We start from the raw sequence: 23,741 nt of genomic DNA, 5'->3' as shown, positions 1-23,741 counted from the left end.
AAGCGAGCATAGAAGTGATTTAGCTCGTCTGGAAGGCTTGTGTCACTGGGCAGCTCGCGGCTGTGCTTCCCTTTGTAGTCTATAATAGTTTGTAAGCCCTGCCACATCCGACAAGTGTCTGAGCTGTTGTAGTATGATTCAATCTTAGTCCTGTATTGATGCTTTGCCTGTTTGATGGTTCGTCGCAGGCCATTGCAGGATTTAATGTAAGCTTCTGGGTTAGAGTCCTGCACCTTGAAAGCCGCAGCTCTACCCTTTAGCTCAGTGCGAATGTTGCCTGTTATCCATGGCTTCTGGTTGGGGTGTGTACGTACAGCCACTGTAGGGACGACGTCCTCAATGCACTTATTGATAAAGCCAGCGACTGATGTGGTGTACTACTCAATGCCATCGGAAGAATCCCAGAACATGTTCTAGTCTGTTCTAGCAAAACAGTCCTGTAGTTTAGCATCAGCTTCATCTGACCACTTTTTTTTATTGATCTAGTCACTGGTGCTTCCTGCTTTAATGTTTGCTTGTAAGCAGGAATCAGGAGGATAGAGTTGTGGTGTGTGGAGAACAGGTTATCTAGAATTTTTTTCCCCCTTAGTTGCACATTTATACAGCTGTCTGAGTGCGGTCTTAGTGCCAGCATCTGTCTGTGGTGGTAAATAAACAGCCACGAAAAGTATAGCTGAGAACTGTCTAGGCAAGTAGTGGCCTGCAGTTCATCACAATATACTCAACTTCAGGAGAGCAAAATCTAGAGACTTCTTTAGATTTCATGCACCAGCTGTTGTTGACAAATATGCACAGACCCCCCTCGTCTCGTTCTGTTCTATCTTTCTGGTGCAGCGTGTATCCCGCTAGCTGAATATCCATGTCGTCATTCCGCCACGATTCCGTGAAAGATAAGATGTTACAGTTTTTGATGTCCCGTTGGTAGGATATTCGTGATCGTACCTCGTCTAGTTTATTGTCCAATGATTGCACGTTGGTGAGTAATATTGACGGTAACGGCAGCTTTCCTACTCGGCTTCTGCGGATCTGGACGAGGCATCCGGCACTACTCGTCGCTTCCTTATGTGAATAATTGGGATGTCTGCCCTGCGGGGTGTTTGGAGAATAACGTGTGAGTCCTGCTTGTTGTTGTTGTTGAAAAAAATCTGTCTAATCCGAGGTGCGTGATCGCTGTCCTGATATCCAGAAGCTCTTTGTCTAATCCGAGGTGCGTGATCGCTGTCCTGATATCCAGAAGCTCTTTGTCTAATCCGAGGTGAGTGATCGCTGTCCTGATATCCAGAAGCTCTTTGTCTAATCCGAGGTGCGTGATCGCTGTCCTGATATCCAGAAGCTCTTTGTCTAATCCGAGGTGAGTGATCTCTGTCCTGATATCCAGAAGCTCTTTGTCTAATCCGAGGTGCGTGATCTCTGTCCTGATATCCAGAAGCTCTTTGTCTAATCCGAGGTGAGTGATCTCTGTCCTGATATCCAGAAGCTCTTTGTCTAATCCGAGGTGAGTGATCTCTGCCCTGATATCCAGAAGCTCTTTTCTGCCATAAAATACGGTTGCAGAAACATTATGTACAAAATAAATTACAAATATCGCAAAAAACCCCCACATAATAGCACAATTGGTTAGGAGACCGTAAAACGGAGGCCATCTCCTCCAGCGCCATTTTTCCATCAGCGGAACCCGAGAGAGACAGAGCTGCAATTCCTGACAAAATGTAAAAAAATATTAAACAATTAAGAGTTTCATTTCCACAAATTTGAAACCCTCTGATGAGAATAGGCTACCCATCCTGATGGGGGAGGACGCAGAGAGCTGTGGGCTGGAAGCACACTACAATGCTGCCTGCCATAAGATGAGGGACAGTGTCTGACAGACCAATCAACCTGCACATGTCCTCTACTGTATGCTTATTGTTATTGTTCAATGTATGGTTATATTGACCCTTGGTTATTGTTGTTACTGTTGACAATATTGTTGATTAAATGGTTAACATTGCAAATCCCCAAAGTAAGCTTTGGCAATATCTACATTGTACATACAGCACGAGACACACAGAGCGAGAGAGAGACCGAGCGAGAGAGAGAGAGACACAAGAGTGTGAGACAGAGCGAGAAAGTAAGCATTTCACTGTGAGGCCTACACCTGTTGTGTTCGGCGCATGTGACTAATACAATTTGATTTGAAAGAGAGAAGAAGAGAAACATTGTTATCACATATCAGTGATGTCTGCTCCACTAACAGTAAAACCATGGCGATGGAAGGCTGCTCAACTTCGTCTCTCACCTGACGTCCACCTCTCCTCCTATGTGCATCACAAAGGAGCCATCTGGCTGCTTCACAGAGAACAGGAAGGAGAGCAGCTTCTCCCTGAGAGTGAAGAGGAAAGAGGGAGTGAGGGAGGAGGGAAGAAGAGGGAGTGAGGGAGGAGGGAAGAAGAGGGAGTGAGGGAGGAGGGAAGAAGAGGGAGTGAGGGAGGAGGGAAGAAGAGGGAGTGAGGGAGGAGGGAAGAAGAGGGAGTGAGGGAGGAGGGAAGAAGAGGGAGTGAGGGAGGAGGGAAGAAGAGGGAAGAAGAGGGAGTAGGAGGGAAGAAGAGGGAGGGGTTACTATAAAACATTGCTGCTGTGGCAACACGTGTGTCACCCTCAGTCGTCACAACGTTCGGTTGGCAGACACTAGAGACAAATTGTTTGAAGTAAAAGGCCTCTAGCACTGCCTTCGACCACTGTGCCACTCGGGAAGCACCGAGAACTGGTTGTTATGTGATTTCTTTCTTTTGATGTTGTAGTAACAGAGGTGACTGTACCCGTCGATAATGCTGTAACGACCGTACCCGTCGATAATGCTGTAACGACTGTACCCGTCGATAATGCTGTAACGACCGTACCCGTCGATAATGCTGTAACGACTGTACCCGTCGATAATGTTGTAACGAATGTACCCGTCGATAATGTTGTAGTACCCGTCGATAATGTTGTAACGACTGTACCCGTCGATAATGTTGTAGTACCCGTCGATAATGCTGTAGTACCCGTCGATAATGCTGTAACGAATGTACCCATCGATAATGTTGTAGTACCCGTCGATAATGCTGTAGTACCCGTCGATAATGTTGTAGTACCCGTCGATAATGTTGTAGTACCCGTCGATAATGTTGTAGTACCCGTCGATAATGTTGTAGTACCCGTCGATAATGCTGTAGTACCCGTCGATAATGTCGTAGTACCGTCGATAATGCTGTAGTACCCGTCGATAATGTTGTAGTACCGTCGATAATGTTGTAGTAACCGTCGATAATGTTGTAGTACCCGTCGATAATGTCGTAACGACTGTACCCGTCGATAATGTTGTAGTACCTGTCGATAATGCTGTAACGACTGTACCCGTCGATAATGCTGTAACGACCGTACCCGTCGATAATGCTGTAGTACCCGCCGATAATGCTGTAACGACTGTACCCGTCGATAATGCTGTAGTACCCGTCGATAATGTTGTAGTACCCGTCGATAATGCTGTAACGACTGTACCCGTCGATAATGTTGTAGTACCCGTCGATAATGCTGTAACGACCGTACCCGTCGATAATGCTGTAACGACCGTACCCGTCGATAATGCTGTAACGACCGTACCCGTCGATAATGCTGTAACGACTGCACCCGTCGATAATGCTGTAGCACCCGTCGATAATGTTGTAGTACCCGGCGATAATGTTGTAACGACTGTACCCATCGATAATGTTGTAGTACCCGTCGATAATGCTGTGACGAGTACCCGTCGATAATGCTGTAACGACCGTATCCGTCGATAATGCTGTAGTACCCGTCAATAATGTTGTAGTACCCGTCGCTAATGCTGTAACGACTGTACCCGTCGATAATGCTGTAACGACTGTACCCGTCGATAATGCTGTAACGACTGTACCTGTCGATAATGTTGTAGTAATAACTGTACCTGTCGATAATGTTGTAGTGACTACCCGTCGATAATGTTGTAGTACCTGTCGATAATGTTGTAGTAACTGTCGATAATGTTGTAGTAACTGTACCCGTCGATAATGTTGTAGTGACTGTACCTGTCGATAATGTTGTATGCCTCCTGGGTGCCGATGATACAGAGTGCGTTGACAGCAGCGTAGGTGGGAGCCAGGTGGGCAGCTTGACATGGACCTCCAGCAAAACCCCCAGTAGGACTCTGACACCGCGCCAGGAACTTACACACACTGGAGGGGCAGAGAGGGCAATGGGAGTTACACTGGAGGGGCAGAGAGGGCAATGGGAGTTACACACACACACTGGAGGGGCAGAGAGGGCAATGTGTTACACACACACACTGGAGGGGCAGAGGGGGCAATGTGAGTTACACACACACACTGGAGGGGCAGAGGGGGCAATGTGAGTTACACACACACACTGGAGGGGCAGAGGGGGCAATGGGAGTTACACACACACACTGGAGGGGCAGAGAGGGCAATGGGAGTTACACACACACACTGCAAAAGCAGATCACATCGTCAGGGGTAACACACAAAATCCTAAACTACTGTTTATATTGTAAACTGAAAAGGCAAAACTAATCTCTCAAACTTGCTCTCTTTCACCAATCTTGAACCGGGCACGGCCTGAGACAGCCCGGCACGGCCTGAGACAGCCCGGCACGGCCTGAGACAGCCCGGCACGGCCTGAGACAGCCCGGCACGGCCTGAGACAGCCCGGCACGGCCTGAGACAGCCCGGCACGGCCTGAGACAGCCGGGCACGGACTGAGACAGCCGGGCACGGACTGAGACAGCCGGGCACGGACTGAGACAGCCGGGCACGGACTGAGACAGCCCGGCACGGACTGAGACAGCCCGGCACGGACTGAGACAGCCCGGCACGGACTGAGACAGCCCGGCACGGACTGAGACAGCCCGGCACGGACTGAGACAGCCCGGCACGGACTGAGACAGCCCGGCACGGACTGAGACAGCCCGGCACGGACTGAGACAGCCCGGCACGGACTGAGACAGCCCGGTATTGGCTCAGTATTACAGTACTGAGACGAGCACCAGTGGGTTGGAGAGTCCCTACGTTCAGGGCAGGCTGCCCCCCCCCCCCCCCCAAGTAGTGCACTATATCGGAAGTAGGATGTCATTGAATAATTATTTTAATTTTATACAATGTTTTATTGTCACATACAGCAGATAGGTTTCCAAGTGTTGTTGTACAGGGTCAGTCATAGTAGTGTGATAGGTGTTGTTTTACAGGGTCAGTCATAGTAGTGTGATAGGTGTTGTTTTACAGGGTCAGTCATAGTAGTGTGATAGGTGTTGTTTTACAGGGTCAGTCATAGTAGTATGATAGGTGTTGTTTTACAGGGTCAGTCATAGTAGTGTGATAGGTGTTGTTTTACAGGGTCAGTCATAGTAGTGTGATAGGTGTTGTTTTACAGGGTCAGTCATAGTAGTGTAATAGGTGTTGTTTTACAGGGTCATTCATAGTAGTGTGATAGGTGTTGTTTTACAGGGTCAGTCATAGTAGTGTGATAGGTGTTGTTTTACAGGGTCAGTCATAGTAGTGTGATAGGTGTTGTTTTACAGAGTCAGTCATAGTAGTGTGATAGGTGTTGTTTTACAGGGTCAGTCATAGTAGTGTGATAGGTGTTGTTTTACAGGGTCAGTCATAGTAGTGTGATAGTTGTTGTTTTACAGGGTCAGTCATAGTAGTGTGATAGGTGTTGTTTTACAGGGTCAGTCATAGTAGTGTGATGGGTGTTGTTTTACAGGGTCAGTCATAGTAGTGTGATAGGTGTTGTTTTACAGGGTCAGTCATAGTAGTATGATAGGTGTTGTTTTACAGGGTCAGTCATAGTAGTGTGATAGGTGTTGTTTTACAGGGTCAGTCATAGTAGTGTGATAGGTGTTGTTTTACAGGGCCAGTCATAGTAGTATGATAGGTGTTGTTTTACAGGGTCAGTCATAGTAGTATGATAGGTGTTGTTTTACAGGGTCAGTCATAGTAGTGTGATAGGTGTTGTTTTACAAGGTCAGCCACAGTAGAACAGCATCCCAGGAGCACATTAGGGTCAAGTGCCTTGCTCAAGGACAGAGCTTTCACCTCTCGGGTATTATACTCTCTAACCGCTAGGCTACCTGCCTCCCAACACATCCACAGTATTCATTCTAAGGGCAGTGCCAGCCGGTGGGTTGGCTTGGCATTGCAATGCTGAGACGGAGGCTAGTGGGTTGTCTTGGCTAGGATCACCGTACCGACTCTGAAAAGACAGAGGCGGGCGCCAGAGGTTTGGCGAGAACGGAATAAAAATGCATTGTAAGGGCTGTAGGTTGAGAGGCTGTTTGGCCAGCATCAGGGTACAGAGTAGGCTGCACGTACCCGCAGTAGGTAGACAGTGATGACCAAGTGGTCTGTATTATGGTAGGGCAGCAGCTCTAACCAGTCATCATTTGTCCACTTGCATTTGGGTAGGGTAGCGTGGGTAGTGTAGCGTAGTGGGTGGGGCGACCTTGTTCCTGAGGCGCCGCAGGTACTGCCGGATTTTGTTCCAATTAGACAACACGCCTGACCAACTGAGCTGAGCTGATCAGTTCAGTGAGTGTCTAAATTCAGCTGCGCTGTGTTCCGATACTCGGCAGGGTAGTCTAGTGGTTAGAGCGGTGGACTAGTAACCGGAAGGTTGCAAGTTCAAACCTCCGAGCTGACAAGGTACAAATCTGTCATTCTGCCCCTGAACAGGCTGCCCCACTAGGCCATCATTGAAAATAAGAATTTGTTCTTAACTGACTTGCCTAGTTAAATAAAGGTAAAATAAATACTAACTGCACTAACCATTCTATTTGTGACATAAGAGTATATAGTATGCTTATTGGTCACAGTATGGAGATAGTTAGTATGCCAAAAGTTCCCGGATGTCGTACTACATTGATCAAAATACGAAGTATACAGCAGTGGACACTATTTTCATGCTTTTGGGGGCCCATAATGGAATTCTTCAGGAAATGGGCGTGGCTTCACATCGTTTTCAGATTTGAAGAAAAATGGCGGAAAATATGCAGCAGAAGTCCGAAGACAGCGGATACAAATTCATTGCTTTAACTACTTATGCAAAATGGTTAAGAAAATGTTAAGAAAATGGTTAAGAAAATGTTAAGCGATGTAATAAAGTAATTACTTTTCAAATAAGTCACGTCGGCTGACAGTTTGTTAGCTACGCTAGCATCATGAACCGCATATCATTACAGCAGTGGCTTGTACGTTCTGGTATGTTCGCCATCTACCTAACGTTAGTTGGCTACTAATACATGGAACTTAGTTAGCATATAGGTAATACACCGCTAACTACCTAACGTTTATTGACATGATTATCCACGTCATTCTTAGCTTAGCAAAGTGGTATAGTCATTGTGTATTCTCAAACAGACATAGTTTAATGAAGTCGTAAGATGTGTAGCCAGTCATTTGTTATGCTAACAAGCTAGCAAGATGTTGCATAGCAACAGCATCAACTTCCGAGGTAGACAGGCGAAGCGCTAGTACACTGAAAAGGATACCGTTCGTTTATAGTATACTACAACAAACTAATAGTAAATACATGTAGTATACAGTATGTTCGTACGGGTATTCCAACACATCTCTGGTCTTCCAGGTCGGTTGAATTAAAAACATGAAGTGACTCCAGGACCAGGGTAACCTACCTCTAGTGTAGCGCACGGTTGCAGTACTTACTCTGAGGCGATGGCGGTGGGCACAGGTTCCTCCAGCAGCTCCAGACTGTGTAGAATCCAGTAGCACAGCCAGGGCCTGCTGGCGTCCAGACACTAGTGAGGATAGGGAATTACAGGCAGCCATTTTAGAGTACTGGGACTAAACTAGGCAACAGCTGCACAGGCCAGTGGAGATTAATGGAGGGGGTTAGCGTCTATCGTCACTCTGTGCTTTGTGGGAAATACTAAATCACGCAGTACACAGGCCTACCTCATAAGCATCGGAGAGATGACGTAATCCTTTCTTCAGGTACTGGTAGTGCTGGTCCCTCAATAGAGTGGGCCTGAGGAGACAACACACTGAAGATCAATAACCCAGTGGGCCTGAGGAGACAACACACTGAAGATCAATAACCCAGTGGGCCTGAGGAGACAACACACTGAAGATCAATAGCCCAGTGGGCCTGAGGAGACAACACACTGAATATCAATAGCCCAGTGGGCCTGAGGAGACAACACACTGAAGATCAATAACCCAGTGGGCCTGAGGAGACAACACACTGAAGATCAATAACCCAGTGGGCCTGAGGAGACAACACACTGAAGATCAATAACCCAGTGGGCCTGAGACGACAACACACTGAAGATCAATAACCCAGTGGGCCTGAGGAGACAACACACTGAAGATCAATAACCCAGTGGGCCTGAGGAGACAACACACTGAAGATCAATAACCCAGTGGGCCTGAGGAGACAACACACTGAAGATCAATAACCCAGTGGGCCTGAGGAGACAACACACTGAAGATCAATAACCCAGTGGGCCTGAGGAGACAACACACTGAAGATCAATAACCCAGTGGGCCTGAGACGACAACACACTGAAGATCAATAACCCAGTGGGCCTGAGACGACAACACACTGAAGATCAATAACCCAGTGGGCCTGAGACGACAACACACTGAAGATCAATAACCCAGTGGGCCTGAGACGACAACACACTGAAGATCAATAACCCAGTGGGCCTGAGGAGACACCACAAGAGTGTAAATCTAAACGTGTGCATGTCGTAATGCTTGTCGATACAATAGTGAAAATGCATAAAGACTCTGGAGTGGAGAAAACAATAGAGGATAAATAATCTATACATGTAGCCTACCCACAACATGGTTTAGCCAGAGTACCAGTGTGTTTCCCTGTCACTCGTTGCCGTGACAACGGGCAATGGAGCAGGCTAGAAGTATAAACAGATCTGGGACCAGGCTGCGTTATGGTTGCTAATGCTAGCTTAACACAGTTAGGATACATAAACCGAGGTAGCACACATTCTAATATAGGACAAACAAACAAACAAACATAACACAGTATACACACAGAGCAACAAGCTAAATAAGTTGGGGTACCTAAAAATAAAAACATTAAAAACTTTTTCCTCCAACATCAAACACATTATGAATACGGTTGGCATTTTAAAACTACAATATATCTTAGAGTGATTTCTCAGCTGAATTCAAAATAAAAATCAGCTCTCTCCCAGTTACTAACTCTCAGCTCAGTACGGTTGATCTGCAGGTGCCAAAGGTAACACTCTCACTTCCATTCCCCTGCTTTAGACTGTGGTGTGTGTGTATGTGAGAAAGAGTGTGTGTTTGTGTGTATGACATCACACCCCTGACACTCCTCCTCCTCCTCTCCCAGTAGGGGGTGGGGGGGAGCAGAGAGGATAAGAGCCAGTACCATTCAGTACTGAGGATTAGTCACGGATCAGTTGGCATATCATTATCACAGGGTCACTGTACAATTATAAAAATCACGACACGACAGTAATCTCACACAGACACACATATTAAAGCATCACAGCTGTTTCATAGCAGGGCAATACCACAGTAATGGACATTGACTTCAAAGTTGAACCATACAACTCCATGCACAAGTACTAATTTTAACAATTTACAAAAACACATAAGGTTTGGTACCGGAATTACAGTAAAATCATCCCTCGGGTTTTTATACAACCAGGTTTTTCTAAAACTTAAATATCTGCTCCGAATTATGATTTAAAGATATCTGCAGAATGAATGGGGTGTCAGCTAATAACATGACCCCATTGAGATTTAAAAATATATATATTTTGGATTTAACTACTGTAAATGAGGTGGATTTACACCCGGTAACAGAATTGCAGTAAGTAAATTATACAGAACAAAAATATAAAAGCAACAATTTGAAAATATTTTAGCTTAGTTGCAGTTTCTATAAGGAAAATCAGTCAATTGAAACGAATGAATTAGGCCCTGATCTATGGATTTCACATGACTGAGAATACAGATATGCATCTGCAGGTCACAGATAACATTTTTTTTTTTTTTTTTGTAGAGGCGTGGATCAGACAACCAGTCAGTATCTGGTGTGCCCACCATCTCTTTCACACAGAGTTGATCAGGCTGTTGATTGTGGCCTGTGGAATGTTGTCACACTCCTCTATGCGAAGTTGCTGGATGTTGGTGGGAACTGGAACATGCTGTCGTGCACAATGATCCTGAGCATCCCAAACATGCTCAACGGGTGACATGTCTGGTGAGTACGCAGGCTATTGGATATTTTCAGCTTCCAGGAATTGTGTACAGATCCTTGCGACATGGGGCCGTGCATTATCGTGCTGAAACATGAGGTGATGGCGGTGGATGAATGGCACGACAATGGGCCTCAGGATCTCGTCACGGTATCTCAAATCGCCATCAACAAAATGCAATTGTGTTTGTTGTCCATAGTTAATGCCTGCCCATACCATAACCCCACTGCCACCATGGGGCCCTCTGTTCCCAATGTTGACGTCAGCAAACGGCTAACCCATATGACGCCATACACGTGGTCTGCGGTTTTGAGGCCAGTTGGACGTACTGCCAAATCTAAAACAACGTTGAGGCGGCTTATGGTAGAAAAATGAACATTAAATTATCTGGCAACAGCTCTGGTTCCCATTCCTGCAGTCAGCACGCCAACTGCTTTGTTTTTACACTGCTGCTACTCGCTGTTTGTTATCCATGCATAGGCACTTAACCACCTTCCTGGTCATTTAACTAAACATGTCATCCGTCTCACTTCTTTTTTCTTTTTAAGTCACTCCCTCAAAATTTGAGGTAGGGTGGCATTTCACCCCAAGTTACCTTACAAAGACCGATGAACAGATAATCAAATAGCTAGCCAGACTATTTACGTTGACTCGTTTATTATCTATCCTCATTGCCTAGTCACTTTACCCCTACCTACATGTACATATTACCTCAACTATCTCGTACAGCTGCATATCGACTCGGTACCGGAAATCCTTGTATATAGCCTTGTATTTTATTGTGTTACTCCTTTTAAAAAATATATATATATATTTAGCCAGTTTTTAATACAAACATTTCTACTTTTTAACTCTGCATTGTTGGGAAAAAGCTCGTAACTTAGCATTTTACGGTGAAGTCTACAACGGTTGTAATTGGATGCATTTTACGGTGAAGTCTACACCGGTTGTAATTGGATGCATTTCACAACTAAGATTAGATTTGACCCGTGTTACATTTAGCCCGACACGTTCAAAGCGAATTGAACCGCTGAGCGGTAACGTGCTTAGCTATGCCGCTGTTAAAAACTCCAGGCTTGAAATAGTAAAGTTCGCACATATTTATGGAGTTGATAAAAAATAAATAGTAGGAATGGAAAGCTGGGAACCCAATCTTTTTAACAAAGGCCATTAAGCCTGTTATTGAAACAATTGTTGTGCATTGACTGTTTGTCAGAATGCAGGTGTCCCTCCCTATGGCACTTGAATGGTCCTCGAGATCTCTCTCACATAGAACACACAAGCCAACTAGATAAATAGATCAAATATTCTACTATGGAGCTGTCAGATTGGTCTATTCATTACTTATTTTGTTTGCAGGGGAAGTAAAATGTGGACTGTTCCAGCATCTTCAAAGTGAACAGAAAGACGTTTTCACGTTCCATATTTTTTTGGGGGGGGCCGTGGCACCGTGCCACAGCTAAACGACTCCAGCAGAAACACCGAATGAGCCAAACGACTCCAGCAGAAACACCGAATGAGCCAAACGACTCCAGCAGAAACACTGATATATTACGTGTTCCTGTGTCGTAGGTTAGAGTCCCACCCATAGGAAAACCCACTACTGTAAGTTGCTTTGGGATAAAAGCGTCGACTAAATATATGTTGACATACTCACTCGGTCATGGTGGCGAAAACAGCGGTGGTGCTTTGAATGGAGAGAAAAGGACAGAAACAAGTACAAGGAAGCAATGAAAAGCTGCATATACTCAACCCGCCGTGGAATGAGTTGGACACGCGATCTAGGGCGTCATTCAGACACGTCAGTTGGTTGGTAAGTCAGTCAAAGCGCAGCCGAACCACGCCCTGCTCCAGAGCGAACCACGCCCTGCTCCAGAGCGAACCACGCCCTGCTCCAGAGCGAACCACGCCCTACTCCAGACCGAACCACGCCCTGCTCCAGAGCTTGGGTTTGTTTCGCAGATCAGACTTCCTGTGTAGATTAAGACACAGCGCAGACGGCGCCAGATATGGCTCGGAAAACGTACGTCAATCCAGGAATGAGAAATGCTTTGTACTCTGAATTGTCTTATTATTCCAACTGTTAACACCGAGAAGAATGTGATAGTGTTTTTAGTCTTTTTAGCAGTCGTTCAATCTTCTTGGTGTAACAGTTGGGATATGTTTTCCGAGCCATATCTCACACCATCGCCGCTGTGTCTTAATCTACACAGGAAGTCTGTCCGACCCCAGTTCAGCTGTAAGCAAGCACGTCGGATCTACTGGCTAGAGTTTCTTCAGAAGGGTGACACTTTAAGAACCCTGTAGATTACTTGTTCAGAAGAGTGAAATGTTAACAACCCCGTAGATAACTTTGACTTTTATGAATTTGTCTTACTCCCAGTATTTTGTTGTATTCTCAACATGTTCACACAAAAAAAAAGGACTACAACTCAGGTCTTGTAATATGTGGTCACATTTCAGGTAAAGGACATAGCCAAGTAGGATTCAAAGCAATGACAGATTCTCACATACAAAACAAAGACTGTGATCATGCTGAAAAGCAGAGAATAAAGTCAAACATTTACTTACTGCGGTAAGCTGTGTATCTGCTTGTAAACACTGACTACTTCTTGAATACTGCGTTCGACTTTTCTCTGGATAAAAATAAGATGTTTGAGTGAGACACAAATCAAAACTGAAAATGAGAACTTTAACCAGGCATGAGAATGAAACTGACTGCATGCACACCTGCTAATTGTTATTATTATTTTTTAAACATTATGGACGGCAGCAAAACACTATAATTGGCTGTCCTTTCTTGACCATACAAAACATTGTCTTTATCCAGAATGACAACATTGGAGCAGTTTCTCTCACTTCCCCCTGAGTGCACAGTTTTGTTCTAAGCAAGCACTGACAGAACCTGACTTAAAAGGGGCTATCAGTCTTTGCAACATCCATTTTTTGACTTATAAATTAATGATATGTACCCATTGATTCTTTAAGAATATAACTTCTAAATGCCTCATGAGTGAGTTCAACTGTGATACACCATCAGAACCCACAATATAAGCTTGTTTAACTCTAATGTTGTTAAAACAAAGAAAATAAACACTATAGTCTCAAAAAATTGTTAAAACTAACATTTATTTTGATATCATGGATGGTCAATCCTTCCATCCATAGTTCTGTGTATACATTTGTGACTGACCGAACCGGGGGTGGCAAGGCGCTCTGTTACTGTTTTGTACAAACAGTTTTAACTCATCATCAAGCCCTTGATTAGTTGAATCCCACGTGTCAGTGCTGGACTAGAACAAAAAAAATTTGCATATTTTGATAAACACTCCTTAGAATTGATACGAATGTATATTTTGACATAATGAAAAAAGTATTCATAGCATTTAAGAAGATGTCTGCATTGCCAATCCACACCCTTGTATCGACTAATCGTGTTCTATTAAAAATCTTAGCCAGCTAGCTAGCCAGCCATGGAGCTAATTACATTACAGCTCCGGCTAATGCTAACATACTCATGGTGTACAACGAAATGGTTACTTGCATGTTCATTCTCGACAATCCAACAATAGGAAATAGTAAAAAACGAACAATACGAACATAAAGTCAAATGGCAGTAGAATACAAACATTTTAGCTTGGCATGTCTCAACAAAATGCAAGTGATTTTAAAAGCACGTAAAAAAAAAACAACACTTGTTTATGATTACGCAAATCATCACTTCTTGCCTCCAGTGTAGCTTGACAACAATGTTTGTTAGCCATGGCAGCTAACGGGGCTAATCCGGCCGTCAACTGGCTTAATTTACCTGTTCTACCGAAGTCACCGTCTCCACTCCGTCATCCGTGTATTTCTCCGCGGTGTGACATTCGCCGAAGCACCGTAACGGCGAGGATACACTTTCCATTATTGTTTTTTGTGAGTTTGTTTAAAAGTGTACCGTTAATTCCCCCTATCTAGCTACTTTTCTTTGCTTATCAACAGATGTAGTACAATCAGTGCTACACGGTCAGTTTGACAGTTACTTCCGGGAAAATAGGCGGGGTTTCCTAAGGCATACAGCAAGTCGGATGGAACAATTGAAATCCTCGTTTGCTGTCATAATAGTGCATTGTAGTGAATCCTAAAATGCATGCATATATATATATTTTTTTAACTCAATCCAACCCTGACTTAATTAGAAATGTAATAAAACTGTCACTTGATTACTAGTTGACACATCATAAAACAACATGTATTATCCACAATTATAGGCTGACACTAAGACCGCACTCAATGAGCTGTTCTCAATGAGCTGCAAACAGGAAACCGCTCACCCAGAGGCGGCGCTCCTAGTGGCCGGAGACTTTAATGCAAGAAAACTTAAATCGTTTTTACCAAATTTCGATGAGCATATCAAATGTGCAACCGGAGGGAAAAAACTCTCCCTCCACACACAGAGACGCAGACAAAGCTCTCCATTTGGCGAACCTGACCATAATTCTATCATTCCTGATTCCTGCTTACAAGTCAAAAATTAAAGCAGGAAGCACCAGTGACTGGATCAATGAAAAAAGTGGTCAGATGAAGCAGAAGATGCTAAGCTACAGGACTATTTTGCTAGTATGGACTGGAATATGTTCCGGGATCCCTCTGATGGCATTGAGGAGTACACCACATCAGTCAATCAATAATTGCATCGATGACGTCGTCCCCACAGTGATCATACGTACATACCCGGACCAGAAGCCATGGATTACAGGCAACATCCATACTGAGCTAAAGGCTAGAGCGGCCGCTTTCAAGGAGCGGGACTCTAACCCGGAAGCTTATAAGAAATCCCGCTATGCCCTCCGATGAACCATCAAACAGGCAAAGCATCAATACAGGACTAAGATCGAATCGTACTACACGGGCTCTTACGCTCGTCGGATGTGGCAGGGCTTGCAAACCGTTACAGACGACAAAGGTTAGCACAGCCAAGAGCTGCCCATGACACGAGCCTGCCAGACGAGCTGAACTACTTCTATGCTCGCTTCGAGGCAAATAACACTGAAACATGTATGAGAACACCAGTTGTTCCGGAAGGCTGCGTGATCACGCTTTACGCAGTCGATGTGAGTAAGACCTTTAAACAGGTCAACAAGGCTGCAGGGCCAGACGGAATACCAGGACGTGTACTGCGAGCATGAGCTGACCAAGTGGCAAGATTATTCACTGACATTTTCAACCTCCCCCTGACCAAGTCTGGAATACCAACATGTTTTAAGCAGACCACCACAGTCACCGTTCCCAAAAACACTAAGGTAACCTGCCTAAATGACTACCGACCTGTGCACTCACGTCTGTAGCCATGAAATTATTTGAAAGGCTTGCCATGGCTCACATCAACACCATTATCCCAGAAACCCTAGACGCACTCCCATTTGCATACTGCCCAAACAGGTCCACAGATGATGCAATCTCTATTGCACTCCACACTGCCTTTTCCCACCTGGACAAAAGGAACACCTATGTGAGAATGCTATTCATTGACTACAGCTCAGCGTTCGACACCATAGTGCCCTCAAAGCTCATCAATATGCTAAGGACCTTGTGAATAAACACCTCCCTCTGCAACTGGATCCTGGACTTCCTGACGGGCCACCAATAGGGGGTAAGGGTAGGTAACAACACATCTGCCACGCTGATCCTCAACACAGGGGCCCCTCAAAGGGTGCATGCTCAGTCCCCTCCTGTGCTCCCTGTTCACTCATGACTGCACAGCCAGGCACGACTCCAACACCATTATTAAGTTTGCCGATATTTGCCACACAACAGTGGTAGGCTTGATCACCGACAACGACGAGACAGCCTATAGGGAGGAGGTCAGAGACCTAGCCATGTGGTGCCAGGACAACAACCTCGCCCTCAACGTGATCAAGATAAAGGAGATGATTGTGGACTACAGGAAAAAGAGGACCGAGCACGCTCCCATTCTTATCGACGGGGCTGTAGTGGAGCAGGTTGAGAGCTTTAAGTTCCTTGGTGTCTACATCACCAACAAACTAACATGGTCCAAGCACACCAAGACAGTTGTGAAGATGGCATGACAAAACCTATTCCCCGTCAGGAAACTGAAAAGATTTGGCATTGGTCCTCAGATCATCAAAAGGTTCTACAGCTGCACCATCGAGAGCATCCTGACTGTTTCCATCACTGCCTGGTACGGCAACTGCTCGACATCCAATCACAAGGCACTACAGAGGGTAGTGCGTACAACCCAGTACATCACTGGGGCAAAGCTTCCTGCCATCCAGGGCCTCTATACCAGGCGGTGTCAGAGGAAGGCCCTGAATATTGTCAAAGACTCCAGCCACCCTAGTCATAGACTGTTCTCTCTGCCACCGCACGGCAAGCGGTACCGGAGCGCCAAGTCTAGGTCCAAGAGGCTTCTAAACAGCTTCTACCCCCCCAAGCCATAAGACTCCTGAACATCTAATCAAATGGCTACCCAGACTATTTACATTGCCCCTTTTACACCGATGCTACTTTCCTTTGGTATCATCTATGCATAGTCACAATAACTCTACCTACATGTACATATTACCTCAATTACCTCAACTAACCAGTGCCACCACACATTGACTTTACCGGTACCCCCCTGTATATAGTCTCGCTATTGTTATTTTACTGCTGCTCTTTAATTACTTGTTACTTTTATTTATTCTTATTGTTCATAATTTATACACACATATATATATATTTATTTTTTATTTTATTAACTGCATTGTTGTTTTGGGGCTCAACAGTATAGCATTTTACTGTAAGGTTGTATTCAGCCCATGTGACTAATACAATTTGATTTGATTTGAATAGGAACAAAAGGGATAGGGAGAACTGGCTATAGCCTATATTTTATTTAGCTCACTTTATGTAGGCTACTTTGCACAATTACCCTACATGATTGTGGTTTACTGGCAAGAAAATATAGGCCTAATGAGTTTCTTATTAGGGTACTGTCTTGGTTTGCTTCATCCCCACCCATCTCGTGTATGGCATCAATTCCGATTCAAAAGTCGAACGGCCGCGAGATGGCACGCGCGAGCAAGATGAAACATCATTGCACAAACACTTGAGTCAAGAGAGGAACTGTGGTTGAGCGAGCAGAGGACGGGTGCCACCAGCGCAGGCCAAAATTAACTTGAGAGCTTGCGATGCTCGAATTTTCCGCATGCAGTAAATTAATTTGAGAGCAGAGATTTTGTTGATCGCCTGAAGAAATACAATACTTACTACATGTCAAGACTCAGAAATTACTGCACTCAAATACACTGCGTCCCCACACGGATGTCTTTTCTCCCTCTCACACCAGTTTTCCAGTTTGCTCTCCAAAATCAATAATAATTAATACTATAATTTTGTATAGCAAATTTGAGGAAAACGCTACCGGAGTTCTATCAACACATTTACTGTAGGACTCGAGTTCTATCAACACATTTACTGTAGGACTCGAGTTCTATCAACACATTTACTGTAGGACTCGAGCTGCTAAAACACTCGACCACTGCTACTCCAACTTCCGGGATGCCTAGGAGGCTCTCCGACGCCCTCCCTTTGGCAAAACTCCATTTTACTCATCCTTTCCTATCGGCAGAAACTCAAACAGGAAATACCCGTGCTAAGGTCTATTCAATGCTGGTTTGACCAATCAGAATCCATGCTTCAAGATTGTTATCACGCGGATATGTTTCACTGATCACTGGGATATGTTTCAGCTGGTCTCTGAGAATAACATTGATGTATACACTGACACTGTGACTGAGTACATCAGGAAGTGTATACCAGATGTTGCTCCCACTGTGACTATTAAAACCTACCCAAATCAGAAACCGTGGATAGATGGCAGCATTCGCACAAAACTGAAAGTGCGAACCACCACATTTAACCATGGCAAGGTGACTGGGAATATGGCCTAAAACAAACAGTGTAGTTATTCCCTCCGTAAGGCAATCAAACAGGCAAAACGTCAGTACAGAGACAAAGTGGATTTGCAACTCAACAGCTCAGACATGTGGCAGGTCTACAGACCATCAAGGTTTACAAAGGGAAAACCAGCCACGTCGCAGATACTGACGTCTTGCTCCCGGACAAGCTAAACACCTTCTTCGCCCGCTTTGAGGATAACACAGTGCCACCGACAAGGCCCGCTCCCAAGGACTGTGGGCTCTTGTCACCTCTATCTTTCCTGACACCCTACACCCACTTCAATTTTCATACGGCCCCAATAGATCCACAGACGATGCAATCGCCATTGCACTGCACACTACCCTACCCCATCTGGACAAGAGGAATACCTACATCAGAATGCTGTTAATTGACTATAGCTCAGCCTTCAACACCATAGCACCCTCCAAGCTCATCATTAAGCTCGGGGCCCTGGGTCTAAACCCCGCCCTGTGCAGGTGCCAGAGGTGCCAGGCGCATAACTTCTCCCTCAACGTCAACAAAACGAAGGAGATGATTGTGTACTTCAGGAAACAGCAGAGAGAGCACACCACTAACCACATTGATGGGACCGCAGTGGAGAAGGTGAAAAGCTTCACGTTCCTCGGTGTACACATCACCGACAATCTGAAATGGTCCACCCACACAGACAGTGTGGTGAAGAAGACTCAACAGCATCTCTTCAACCTCAGGAGGCTGAAGAAATTTGGCTTGGTCCCTAAGACCCTTACAAACTTTTACAGATGCTCAATTCAGAGCATCCTGTAGGGCTGTATCACCGCTTGGAACGGCAACTGCACTGCCCGCAACCGCAGGGCTCTACAGAGTGTGGTGAGGTCTGCCCAACTCATCACTGGGGGCACAATGCCTGCCCTCCAGGACACCTACAGCAGCCGATGCTACAGGAAGGCCAAAAATATCATCAAGGACATCAACCACCCGAGCCACGGCCTGTTCACCCCGTTACCATCCACAAGGCAAGGTCAGTACAGGTTTATCAAAGCTGGGACCGAGAGACTGAAAAAGGCCATCAGACTGTTAAATAGCCATAACTAGCCAGCTACTACCCGGTTACTCAACCCTGCACCTTAGGCTGCTGCCCTATATATATAGACATGCAATCACTGGTCACTTTAATAGTGGAACACTAGTCACTTTAATCATGTTTGCACACTGCTTTACTCATCTCATATTTACACTACCATTCAGAAGTTTGGGGTCACTTAGAAATGTCCTTGTTTTTGAAAGAAAAGCACATTTATCCATTAAAATAACATAAAATTGATCAGAAATACAGTGTAGACATTGTTAATGTTGTAAATGACTATTGTAGCTGGAAATGGCTGATATTTAATGGAATATCTACATAGAGGTACAGAGGCCCATTATCAGCAACCATCACTCATGTGTTCCAATGGCACATTGTGTTAGCTAATCCAAGTTAATCATTTTAAAAGGTTAATTGATCATTAGAAAACCCTTTTGTAATTTTGTTAGCAGAGCTGAAAACTGTTGTTCTGCTTAATAAAAGAAGCAATAAAACTGGCCTTCTTTAGATTAGTGTCTGGAGCATCAGCATTTGTGGGTTCAATTACAGGCTCGAAATAGACTCATCAGTCTGTTCTTGTTCTGAGAAATTAGACTATTCCATGCAAGAAATGTCCAATAAACTGAAGATCTCGTACAACGCTATGTACCACTCCCTTGACAGAACAGCACAAACTGGCTCTAACCAGAACAGAAAGAGGAGTGGGAGGCCCTGGTGCACAACTGAGCCAGAGGACAAGTACATTAGAGTGTCTAGTTTGAGAAACAGACGCCTCACAAGTCCTCAACTGGCAGCATCATTAAATAGTACCCGCAAAACACCAGTCTCAACATCAACAGTGAAGAGGCGACTCCGGGATGCTGGCCTTTTCAACAGTACAATGACCCAACACACCTCCGGGTTTAGTAAGGGCTATTTGAGAGTGACAGAGTGCTGCATCAGCAGACCAGACTTTTGACTGGTAAATACGATATAATTGTTTGTTATATTATATTCTGTCTATCATCTCTATATTCTGTTTATTGTGGCAGCACCATTTCACAGAGTCAAATTCCCGTACATGCAAATGTATTTGTTGAATAAAGCTGATGCTAACATGTTAGTTAGCCTGCTGAGTTGGTTTATCATATCAGTTTACATTATATTATTAGGGACTGATTATGTACTGAATGAACTTGCAGCAGGTAGCAGATTCTCCCCTTAGTGAGTTCCATTCAAAATCCCCCATGTGCTGCATGTGTAACAGTATAACTTTAGACCGTCCCTTCGCCCATACCCGGGCGCGAACCAGGGACCCTCTGCACACATCAACAACAGTCACCCACGAAGCATCGTTACCCATCGCTCCACAAAAGCCGCAGCCCTTGCAGAGCAAGGGGAACTACTACTTCAAGGTCTCAGAGCAAGTGACGTCACCGATTGAAACGCTATTTAGCGCGCACTGCTAGCTAAGCTAGCCGTTTCACATCCGTTACACTCACCCCCCTTTTGACCTTCCTCCTTTTCCGCAGCAACCAGTGATCCCGGGTCACGGCACCAATGTAACAGTATAACTTTAGACCGTCCCCTCGCCCATACCCGGGCGCGAACCAGGGACCGCGCACTGCTAACTAAGCTAGCCGTTTCACATCCGTTACACCCAGTGGGATGTACCTCAGGGAGCTAACCCCCCCATGTGCTGCGTGTTTGTGTCATTGGGCTTAATACACTAAATATGAGCTCCTGCCTGCAATTAGAGGAACTTGTTTTACGGTGTTTGCTTGACTGTCTACTTTTCATTTTACAGACAAACGTTGCTGGCTGACAGCAGGGTAGCCTAGTGGTTAGAGTGTTGGACTAGTAACCGAAAGGTTGCGAGTTCAAACCCCCGAGCTGACAAGGTACAAATCTGTCGTTCTGCCCCTGAACAGGCACTGTTCCTAGGCCGTCATTGAAAACAAGAATTTGTTCTTAACTGACTTGCCTAGTTAATAAAATAAGTTAGCTAGTAAACTCAACTCAAGGTTTTGTAAAACTATTATAATGTATTTGCCAATTAATTTGGTTATCAAGCTGCTGTGTTTCATAAATTGTTCAGCGCTTACTCACAGACAGAACAATGAGTGGGTTAGTTATAAACATCTTAGGCTTTCTACTCAAACCGGCGAGCTAGCTAGCTAAACAGACGGTACTGCAGTGCATCGCAAACAACAGGCTCGTAAGAGCCAATCACAACACTGGACTTGCCAGTTACTTGTTACTTCGTCCATCACTCCAGTGAAAGTGACCAATTGAATGTTTCTAGACAAGTGCCCACCTTTAAGTCCCTCCCCCATCAGTCTGAAATCCAAACCCAAAGGTGCACAAATTTGAGAGAGACGAATTTGAAATTTAGAGCAAAAACTTGACAATGACAAGTTGCTTTAACATATTTTTGGGGGGGATCGCTGAGAATGATGTTCTGCTCGCTCAAAGTCACACTTGCAAGCTCTTGGGTTTAATTTGCACTTGCTCGACCATTTTCTTCTCTCTAGACTCAAACTGTGTTCAAATACACATACTAACCGCACTAACCGTACAATTTGTGACGTGAAATTGAGTATATAGTATGCTTATTGGTCACAGTATGGATATAGTTAGTATGCCAAAAGTTCCCGGATGTTGTACATCGCCAAAATATGAGGTATACACACAGAGGACACTATTTCCGTACTTTAGGGCCCATAATGCAGTTCTTCAGGAAATGGGGGTTGCTTCAAATCGTTTTCAGATTTTAAGAAAATGGGGAAAAGGACAATCTGACAACGCTCTGAGTTTACAAGTGCACTCTGGCACTCCACACCCAAAGTCGTAAAATGTCTAACTAGTAATTTGTTATGCTAACTAGCTAGCAATAGGTTGCGTAGCAACAGCATCAACTTCCGGTAGACAGGCGAAGAGCTAGTACGCTCAACTGAAAGGATACTGTTCGTTGACAGTATACTAAAATAAACTAATAAATATTGTAATGAAACAGGCAGTTGGCAGGTCTCGAACCCTCGACCTTTGAGCCCGAGGCCCGGCGCGCGATCTACTGTGCCGCAAAAGCATGCTCGTGCGGCAGGGTCGTTACACTATGTAGTGTATATACTCATTAAGTATGTAGTATACAGTATGTTAGTATGGGTAGTCGAACACAGCTTCAATGTTTACTCACGCAATGTTTCATATCGCTCGCGCGCTCTATCTAGTGCCCGTTAGACTTTTGAAACCGGATTTGACCCCATCCTCGTGCGTTGACGGTAATATCGAGAGAGGAAATAGGATGCTGCGGAGCGCGCATCCCCCGTTACCGCGCCCATCAGAAAAGAGGAGAGGGCTGTGGATGGAGGGAATCTGGTCCCTTCTCATATAACTACTCTTTGTTACCAAAAGAGACCGCTCCTGGTTTGATAGAAGAAAAGAGAGGTTCGAGCTTTCTCTCCCGTTTCTCGAAAGAAAATTAAAAGACTACTTTATATTTTGGGCAGACATGGGCTGGGTTGTAGGTGGGTTGGGTTTAGGGTAGATATGGGCTGGGTTGTAGGTGTGTTGGGTTTGGTAATTCGTTGCTGAGTTAGCTGGCTTGCTGTTCTTATTTCTAAGACGCTATGGCTAAGCAGTATGATGTGCTCTTCCGACTCCTGCTTCTCGGTGATTCGGGGGTTGGGAAAACGTGTTTATTATGCAGATTCACGGACAACGAATTTCACCCGTCTCACATCTCCACAATCGGTAAGACCGCTTCTTTGATGCATGTATTATTTGAGGAAATCAGAATACACCTAATACGATCTGATTATCTCTAGGCTAAATAGTCTTATGGAATATGCTACTGGTGCTATATCATTAGCCTATTGAAATTATATTATTATGTACGGCCTACACTTCCTTTGTGCAGAATGTTGTTCGCAATTTGATATTACACATTTACAAATAGCCTATTGTATTAAAATTATTTGGCGCTATCTATTTCAAGGCACTATATATTTGCATTGTTATTCAGCTCTAAACTCGGATTAAAATAATACAGATTTTATTTAATCGAAAACAAAAGGACAGGTGCAGGACAAATTCAAATAACCACTTGTGAGGGCATCCACTTGGCAAAAGATACAACTGTTCATACGATGTCCAGTAGCGTAATTAAAAGAGCCACAGTTGCTACCTGGATCCTGTGATAAATGGAATGCTACTATAGTTGCTATATGCAAACTATAAACACAATATTCAATTTTGAAAATAACACAATGCATGAATACATGTTAACGTCAAATGTTAGCAACTGTCAGAAAGATTTGGGGCACATGTGTCACTGTCATAGTGCTTCCTCTACTGGAAAAATGTGCAAAATGAACTAAAGTGGAATTCAACTTTTTATGTGGGGTATAATCCTGTATATACCCTTTTACTGTGCTGCCATAACATTCATATTACAGTAGCTCGAATTAATATAACAACACATACAAG

The 23,741-nt window shown here is 44.6% G+C and overlaps 2 protein-coding genes across 3 annotated transcripts in view; one reads left to right on the top strand and one right to left on the bottom strand.

The window, feature by feature from the left end:
• The window catches only part of fntb (farnesyltransferase, CAAX box, beta), a 31,545-nt gene extending 16,986 nt beyond the window's left edge, over positions 1 to 14,559 (bottom strand). The window contains exons 1-6 of the mRNA XM_036984642.1: positions 14,070 to 14,559; positions 12,833 to 12,897; positions 7,962 to 8,034; positions 7,713 to 7,804; positions 4,065 to 4,211; positions 2,279 to 2,362 (exon numbers count right to left, since the gene is read on the bottom strand). Of these exons, the coding sequence (XP_036840537.1) occupies positions 2,279 to 2,362; positions 4,065 to 4,211; positions 7,713 to 7,804; positions 7,962 to 8,034; positions 12,833 to 12,897; positions 14,070 to 14,168 (560 nt within the window). The 5' untranslated portion in view covers positions 14,169 to 14,559. The remainder of the gene's footprint in view (positions 1 to 2,278; positions 2,363 to 4,064; positions 4,212 to 7,712; positions 7,805 to 7,961; positions 8,035 to 12,832; positions 12,898 to 14,069) is intronic.
• A 7,997-nt stretch (positions 14,560 to 22,556) lies between these two features.
• LOC110529175 (ras-related protein Rab-15-like) overlaps positions 22,557 to 23,741 on the top strand; it is a 30,474-nt gene continuing 29,289 nt past the window's right edge. Inside the window, exons 1-2 of one of the 2 annotated variants that reach the window (XM_036984641.1) lie at positions 22,561 to 22,700; positions 22,878 to 23,006. In XM_036984641.1, the coding sequence (XP_036840536.1) occupies positions 22,883 to 23,006 (124 nt within the window). In that variant the 5' untranslated portion in view covers positions 22,561 to 22,700; positions 22,878 to 22,882. Of the gene's footprint in view, positions 23,007 to 23,741 lie in introns of both variants that reach the window. The other variant, XM_036984640.1, reaches the window with a different exon arrangement.

The sequence above is a fragment of the Oncorhynchus mykiss genome, chromosome 8, assembly GCF_013265735.2.
Source record: "Oncorhynchus mykiss isolate Arlee chromosome 8, USDA_OmykA_1.1, whole genome shotgun sequence".
Classification (NCBI taxonomy): Eukaryota; Metazoa; Chordata; class Actinopteri; order Salmoniformes; family Salmonidae; genus Oncorhynchus; species Oncorhynchus mykiss.
The sequence above is the reverse complement of the archived record's forward strand: the minus strand, read 5'-3'. Positions and strand labels throughout refer to the sequence as shown.